Here is a 7,912-nt window from a genome sequence, read left to right as displayed (position 1 = left end):
CGGCTCCATCTCGATGAGCATGCCCCACGCCGAGCGAAGGGTCTTGACGAGTCGTTTGAGCAGGTATTTGTGTCGTGTCGCGTGCTTCGCACGCGGGTTGACCATTGCGGCATCGCCGAGTTCTTCGTGCGGCTTGCCGTTTGGCGCCTTCTTGCCCGCCTCCACCGCCTGGCAGGCAACATCGAGCGGGAGGCCGAGGCGGCGCTGAACTGTAATGCGCATCGCCCACGTCTCCATCTTCATATCATCCCGCATGGGGATCGCATTCAGGAAGGCGCCAGCCCCCTCCTGGCTGACTGCGACGAACCGAATCGCCTCGCGCCAGCACTTGTGGTTCTTGCACCTGCCAGTCTTGTAGCGGCCGCCCCGCCGGGATGCCTCGCTGACGAAGGCTTCGGCGAGGGCGAGCCAGTTGCGATGGTGTACGCCGACGGTGTACCGCCGCTGCGCCTGCTGTAAGAACTCGCTGGTAGACGAGAACTCTGAAAGAGGCAGCAGCTCCGCCGCCGGCGTAAGCTTAAGACGTTTGCCGCCAGGCAGGGATCGAACTGCTCCGCAGCCATTGCCAGTCCAGGGGGGGGATGATTTGCCGACAGGGTTTTCCACCGAATTCGCGGAAGTCCGATTTGGGGCAATTTTGGGGCAACTTTCCGGTAATTGAGTTGCTCATCACCCCTTGTAGGAAAACTAGGAATCCTACCTGCCGCCCCGCTCCACTTTTTCTCTCTCTCAGTGTATCTGTGTATCTTACGAACATACCCGTTTTTGATGAAATGGACGCTTCGCCGTCGCCTAGAGCTAGACTCGCTTGCAATTACTACGTGCCGCCCCGTTGCTGTATGTAGCCTGGCGTTTGTGCCCCGTCCGTTCATTCATGGACCGACGCTCCCGCTTGAGCCAAGTCTCCTCGCGCGTCAAGTCAGTCACCGGCGCACCGCACTTGATCTGCATGATCGTGTTGGCGCGAATCTGGTCGGGATGGTCATGCCGGCGCGCCTTATTGGCGGCCGGAAGAAGGCGCTGCTCCTCCAGCTACAACTGTACGTAGGTCGGGAAAGAACGAAACGCTGGTTTGAGGCGCTTTTCGCGCGGTGTCGTCGCGACGCTCGTGCTCTGCCGGCCTGACGGGCCTGACGCGCCGCTTCGCCCGCGTCCCGTGCGTTCGTGTGCGTTTGCGTACGTTGCGTCCGTCTGTCGGGGGGCCGTGGGTTGTGCAGAGGGGGGGCCCGACCTCCACCCGTGCCCGGGCTACTGTACCGCTTACATCGGCACAGCATGGTGTGCTTGATGGTGTGTTTGCTCATCTGGTCGCGCTCAGCGCCCTCAGCGCCGCTTCCTTACCTCAAGAACGAGGGGTGGCAGAGCTGCCAAAATGCAAGCCAAGCTGCCAGTTCTGTCATAATGCAGACGGGTATTTCTCTCGACGCGTCAAGACTCTGCCAGCCTGGCAATGTGAAGATCGGCAAATTAGTGCACACGAGAAGGATGCCTGAGTTGCATGAGGAGGTTCGCTTTCACGACTTGATCGTGACCAGCGTGATCGGCCGTGCCTTCTTGGCTGGGCGTCAAAGGCTCGTCATGATCGAGCTGGGGTCCTACTGGGCATACTACTCTCTCATTTTTGCGAAACTGGTTGCGGAGGCGAAGCTGCATGCTGTCAGCATCATGGTCGAGCCCAGTCCTCACAAACTTCATTGTGGAATGAGGAATTTCGCAACAAATGGCTTCTGCTCAGAGGATCGCGTGCAAGCAAGATGGCTTAGAGCTATGATATGTGCGCCAGATGCAGAGAAGATGACGGGCTACGGTGGCCTCATGACGGATGAAACGTCACCCGTTTGCACAACAATCCCTAACATACTGCATAGCTTTGATGTTGTCAAAGTCGAGGTCTTGCTGGCTGATATTCAAGGAGCGGAGTTGGAAGCTCTGCGCAGTGCCAACCTTAGTCGAATACATCACGTTTGGGTTGGCACCCATTCCATCAACATTCACCAGCAATGCAAGGAGCTCCTACTTTCATCAGGATTTATGATTGAATATGAGGTTGGGCTCATACGTTCAGATGGGTATATCCACGCCTTCAATCCAAGCTTTTGAGCACGCGGGACACTGGGGATTCGACTCCTCCCGTCCGGCCACCACTCGTGGCCCCAGCCCTTCCGCAGAAGGGCCGACTACACCCTGTCGCACGGGCCCGCCGAGGCTCGGGGTGGTAAGACTGGAGAAAGGCCACCCCAGCATTCCCCACCAAGGTGCGGGGGCAGCGGCGTCGGGGCGGGCGGGAACGGCGGCGGCGACGTGGGCGGGCTCGGTGCCTTGCCGGGCGGATAGGGCGGCGGCAGAGGCGGCGGCGTGGGGGCGAGGCCGGGCGGGAAGGGCGGCGACGGCGGCGGCGTGGGCGCCTTGCCGGGCGGGGTGGGTGGCGGCGACGGCGGCGGGGTCGGGGCCTTGCCCGGCGGGAAGGGCGGCGGCGAGGGCGGCGGGCGGGGAGCCTTGCCTGGCGGGAAGGGCGACGGCGAGGGCGGAGGCAGCTCCTAACTACTCTGCCCGCACTCGCTCCTGGGTGCGTAGGGCGGATGCCGATGTCGAGATGCCGCGCGCCTGTACGCGTATGGCGCGCACGGTCCACGGAGTGTGCGAAAGTACGGTTCTTTCCATGCGCCACGGTTCGCATTTGTCCTAATTGAAAGCCGTGACGAATCACGAGCTTACACAAATGCTAGCGCTACGCGACGCTCGTGGGAGAGACGCGCAACTCAAGTCTCATCTCTCAACGTCCGGCGGGGTGGAGTGTGGAGGTGTTTTGTGCGAGATCAGGCCCGAGGAGTCCCTAGTGTCGCCGGAGCGGGTAGCTCCCTTTTTCGTAAAACAGGAACAATTTTTTTGAGGAGGTCGGTGGGTGCGCCTTCTTTTTAATTTTAGAGAATTCTTTTTGAGAGATTTTTTGGAGCCTACAAGTTCAATCAGAGACCCGCGACCGGAGCTGAGGTGGCAGCCGAGGTAGGTACGCCCTTCTCACAGCCCCGGCGCCCACGCCTCGACCTTCTTGGGCTGCAGCTGGTTCGACAGGTCATCTCCGTGGCCTAGGCATCCATCAACGCCCTCGCCCCAGGTAAGGACAGCGCTGTCGGCGGCGCGAGCGAGGCTGTGGCGGCTTCCCGCCGACACAGCAACGACGCGCTGGCCCGCCAAGGCCTCGACCTTCTTGGGCAGCAGCTGGCGCTGCTCGTCGCCGTGGCCCAGCTTGCCATCCCTCCCATCGCCCCAGCTCCAGAGAGAGCCGTCGGCGGTGATGGCGAGGTTTCGAGCCCCTCCAGCCGAGACAGCGACGACGCGCCGGCCAGCAAAGGCCTCGATCTTCTTGGGCAGCAGCTGGTCCTGCCGGTCGCCGTGGCCCAGCTGGCCAAAGCCTCCACCGCCCCAGCTCCAAACGGCGCCATCGGTGGTGATGGCGAGGTTGTGAGCCCCTCCAGCCGTCACAGCGACGATGCGCCGGCCAGCAAAGGCCTCGACCTTCTTGGGCAGCAGCTGGTCCTGCTGGTCGCCGTGGCCCAACCGGCCACAGTATCCCCAGCCCCAGCTCCAGACGGCGCCATCGGCGGTGATGGCGAGGCTGTGCATGCCTCCAGCCGACACAGCGACGACGCACCGGCCAGCCAAGGCCTCGACCTTCTTCGGCAGCGGCCGGTCCTGCTGGTCGCCGTGGCCCAGCCTGCCAGAGTATCCCCAGCCCCAGCTCCAGACGCTGCCATCAACGGTGATGGCGAGGCTGTGGTACCCTCCAGCCGACACAGCGACGACGCGCTGGCCAGCAAAGGCCTCGACCTTCGCCGGCAGCAGCTGGTTCTGCTCGTCGCCGTGGCCCAGCCGGCCCCCGCCTCCACTGCCCCAGCTCCAGACGGCACCGCCGGCGGTGAGGGCGACGCTGTGGCCATTTCCAGCTGACACGCTCACGGCGCGCTCGTCACCCAGCGTCGACGGGAGGCGGGTCGGCGTGTTGAGCTGCGTCACGCCCTCGCCGTGGCCAAGCAGCCCGGGGATTGGATTGTAGTCCGGCGAAGAGCCGCACGACGACAGCCGCCCCTCGCCGTCGATGAAAAGGCTGTGCGATATGCCTGCTGCCGCCCTCGCCGGCGGGTTGGACTCGCGCAGCAGCGCCGAATAGCACAGCCACCGCACGGCGCAGGTCTCGCCCTCTGGCTGCGCCGGCAGCTCGTAGTCGCGCTCTTGCGCCCACAAGCGGATGCCCTCCAGCGCAAGCGAGGCGTGGAAGAGCAGCGAGACGGCCGCGGCGCGAGCGATGTCGACGGGGCTGTCGCAGCGAGAGAGGGCGCGCTCGATGAGCTCCCTGGGGAGGTCGAGCAAGCGGGCGGGCGGCGGCGCGTCTGGCGAGGGCGCGGCGGTGGGGGCGGCGGCGAGGCGGCGCGAGTGGCGGCGCGGCGGGGTGGACATCGCGAAGAAAAGAATTGTTACTTACAACGACGCGGGGCGGCGGCGGGTGGTATAATTACTTATTAATTAATTAATAATGAATTAATAATCACCGGGCGGCGGCGCGGCGCGGCGGCGGGCGGGGCGGCGCGGAGGCGGTGGGGTAATTAATTATTTGTTAATTTATTATTACTTAATGACCTCGAGTGCTGTATTCCACGTCCTAACCTAATTAGTTAATTCATTAATTAATTACGTATTGTATTCCGCGTCGGGTATTCGCAAGTATTCCAGGAAGGCAGGGCGCGAGGCGGAGCTGTCTCGACGCAGTGTACCACCACCCACGCTGTAGAAGGACAGAGAATAGTTCCCTTCCCCCCTCGGAGGGGGCCGGGCGAGGCGCACCCCGAGGGCCCCCCTCTTTCCCCTTCACCCCTCGGAGGGGGCCGGGCGAGGCGTAACCCGAGGGCCCTCTTCCCTGACCCCGACCGCCTGCCTGCCTGCCCTGCCCGCCTACGGGGACCGGGGGTCAACCGGGAGGCAGGGGGTTCGACCTGGCGACGGAGGACCGTGGGCCATCGCGGGGACCGTTCGCCCGGAGGGCGTACTGGGCTGATCCGGATGGTCTTCACGCCGGTGGGAGGCACCGAGGCGTCTTGGACGCTCAGCTCTACCTTAAGCTCCTGAGGGGCGCGTGGTTTTAACCACGTAGTAGGACTACAACCCACCACAGACACCCTCCCCACTCCTCACGTGTACACACTCCCTCACCCTCTCCTCTCTCCTCTCTCTCTCTCTCCTCTCTCTCTCTCCTCTCCTTGTCTGTGCTGTCTGCCTGACTCAGGCACTAACTCTGCCGATGCGTGATTGTGTGTGGGCTGCTCCGAGGGGGCCCTCTGTGCGATCCGACGGGTAGGGGGGCTGTGCCCGGGCGGTGTCCGGTGTGGAGTCCCCTTCTGATCCCGCCTGGGATGTTGGGTGTGAGGTTGTGGCGGCTTCGATCCCAAGGGGGGGAGCTGATCCCACTCAATAACCAACTCTCAGGGGCAGTAGGTGGGCGAGCTTCAGGCACGCTCATCTCGATCGTCAAGACGTTGCTACGCGCGGTCTTCCGCGGGGGGAGCTGCGTCGACGGGTGCGGGACCGCGGCGCAGCCAGTGCCGCGGCGAGGCCTCCGGCTGTTTGCGGCGGGCGGCTTGCTGCTCGCTGCGATGGCGAAAAACTCGTCTCGCCACACGCCAAGGGCTTATGCTCTGGCGAGACGTGAGGCGCATGCGCCCTTGGGTAGCGAGGACTGGTGTGACGCGAGATCCAGACCACGCAGGCGTGTTTTCCGACGGCCGACCGTCAGTGCACGGAGTTGCCCCTTCCCCGACTGCCCCGGCTAGTTCCCCGCCGAGGTCGTTCGTCGGGTGTGACCGTGTGACCCCTGCCTGCGTCCCCCGAGACCTAGCGCGGGTGGGCTGGGGAGGGGGCTCGCTGCGAGGAAGGGCTGTGTAGGTAGCCGATCCCCGTCGCCCCACTCCTCCCCATCGGGCCGCATAAGCGGCCGCGCCTCGCAGATTCGTTTCTCGCGCCTGGGTCAGGCGCGCGGGGCATCCCCCGGGTCGCTCGACCAGCGATCCGAAGAGTAGCCGCTATGCGAGGGAAAGAGCGGGGCCCTCGACGCCTCAGTCCGGCCCTTCGAGAGGGGGGAAGGGAATTACGGGGTCCCCATGGGCGCCTCAGTTCGGCCCTCCAGGTGCGGCGCTGGAGGAGGCCAACGAAGGCGGCGCTGAGGCGCTGTGCGGAGCCAAGGCGGCGCGTGAGCGAAGCGAGACGGCGCTCGAGGAGGCGGCGGGGCCGCTGCAGACGCGAGGGGTGCTGCTGCGCAGCGCGGCGAGCGGCCGCTTCGAGGGCCAGGGCGCCCGCTGCCAGGATGGCGGCGGAGGCAGCACAACGATGAAACTGTTAATTTGCCGTCCACGGACAAAGCGGCTCCCCCCCCACCAAAGTTTTGAGTGTTTGTTTCAGGTGCATCTCGTTTCGCTAGGCCGGGGGGGGCAGAGCTCAGAGCACAGAGGAGACAGAGTTTGATCCGTGCCCGCGCCGCGCGCGCTCCCCCGCCGCAACCCCCCCCCTCCCCCGCCCGCGCTCCCCCCGCAGCCCCCGCACCGCCACGCCGCCTGTGTTCGCTTCGGTGTTCGGAGGCGAGGGCGGCTCTGGTCGTTATCTGAGACGTCAGAACCGCATAAAAAAGCTAGCAACAAACCCCTGCAGACGCATGTGAGACATGTGCGCCGAACTCCCCCCGTCGTGCTGCACTCTGCGGTGATCTTGGCGTGTTGCTCCGGCGCGCGCCCGTCGAGCAAGTCTAGTCCCTGCTCGTCGCGAGGGAGTGCATGCAATCGCGCACGATCCTATCAGCGAGCAACCGTGCCTCGTCCAACGGCTCCTCCCGTGGAGCGGCTCAAGCCGCGGACGAGACCTGAGGTTCTCGAGCCCCGCCGCCTCGAGCGCCGGCCGCACGCGGCGTGCAAACGGACCCTTCCACTCGTTTTTCTTCCAGTCGTCGATCGGGAGCCAGCCGAGCGGCGAGCCGCCGCCGCCGCCGCCGCCCGCCGCGTTGAGGACGAGCACGCGCGAGGCGGGTGGGGTCGCCTGTTCACAGCGGGCGTGCTGTGAAGAGACGCGGCAGGCAACTCGGGCCGTCGGGGGGGCGAAGGCGTGTGTCTTCTCGCCCCGTCCGACATGGTGATGAGCGCCCCGGCGGCCGACTCGGGCGCCACGCGGAGCGAGGCGGCGGCGATGTGGGACACCTGTTCATTGACGGCCTACTCACTGATGAATCCTCCCTTCACGGCCGTGAATACGGCGGCGGATGTGCGGCACGTCCGCGGGCGGGATGGAGGGGGCGACGGCGCGGTAGTCGATCTCGTACAAAAAGTCGACCCCGCTGCACCACGGCTCCTTGAAGTGCGGCATGGGGAGCCAGACGCGCTGCTTGTCCGGCCCGCACCCGACCTCGATCGCCCTCAGGTGACGCGGCTCGATAGCTCGCTCCGCCCAGCGCGCATCCTTTGGCAGCGGCGGCATGACGACGCGCCGGCCGAGAAGCAGGCCGAGCAGCAGCAGCCGCGCTGCAAACGCGTCGAAGTCGGACATTGAGGCGAGGCCCGCCCGCAGCATGTCTGGCCCGGCCTACAAGAGGCATGGCGAGATCTGGGGAGATCTGGGGAGGGAGGCCCGGCCGCAGCAGGTCTTGGCTTCGCCACGAGCAGTCGCTCTGTCCGCGGCGACACCCACGTCTCGGGCGCCACCTTAGGGGGGGGGGGGGGGAGGGGGAGATCGGGTGAGGTGTGGGGAGGTGTGGGGGAAGTGTGGGGAGGTGTGGGGAGGTGTGGGGAGGTGTGGGGAGGTGTGGGGAGGTGTGGGGGAGGTTTGGGGAGGTGTGGGCGAGGTTTGGGGAGGTGCTGGCGACGTGTTGGGAGGTTTTGGG

At 65.2% G+C, this 7,912-nt stretch overlaps 2 protein-coding genes across 2 annotated transcripts in view; one reads left to right on the top strand and one right to left on the bottom strand.

The window, feature by feature from the left end:
* Positions 1 to 1,401: 1,401 nt before the first annotated feature.
* EMIHUDRAFT_222049 (hypothetical protein) lies at positions 1,402 to 2,100 on the top strand (the record flags this gene model as incomplete). The annotated part of the gene is made up of 1 exon (XM_005793383.1): positions 1,402 to 2,100. The coding sequence occupies one exon, from the start codon at positions 1,402 to 1,404 to the stop codon at positions 2,098 to 2,100; it is 699 nt and encodes a 232-aa protein (XP_005793440.1).
* A 4,538-nt stretch (positions 2,101 to 6,638) lies between these two features.
* The window catches only part of EMIHUDRAFT_439441 (hypothetical protein), a 3,445-nt gene continuing 2,171 nt past the window's right edge, over positions 6,639 to 7,912 (bottom strand). Inside the window, exons 9-12 of the mRNA XM_005793382.1 lie at positions 7,686 to 7,736; positions 7,306 to 7,614; positions 6,902 to 7,232; positions 6,639 to 6,833 (exon numbers count right to left, since the gene is read on the bottom strand). Coding sequence (XP_005793439.1) covers positions 6,655 to 6,833; positions 6,902 to 7,232; positions 7,306 to 7,614; positions 7,686 to 7,736 — 870 coding nt within the window. The 3' untranslated portion in view covers positions 6,639 to 6,654. The remainder of the gene's footprint in view (positions 6,834 to 6,901; positions 7,233 to 7,305; positions 7,615 to 7,685; positions 7,737 to 7,912) is intronic.

The sequence above is a fragment of the Emiliania huxleyi genome (genome assembly GCF_000372725.1).
Source record: "Emiliania huxleyi CCMP1516 unplaced genomic scaffold EMIHUscaffold_101, whole genome shotgun sequence".
Classification (NCBI taxonomy): domain Eukaryota; phylum Haptophyta; order Isochrysidales; family Noelaerhabdaceae; genus Emiliania; species Emiliania huxleyi.
The sequence above is the reverse complement of the archived record's forward strand: the minus strand, read 5'-3'. Positions and strand labels throughout refer to the sequence as shown.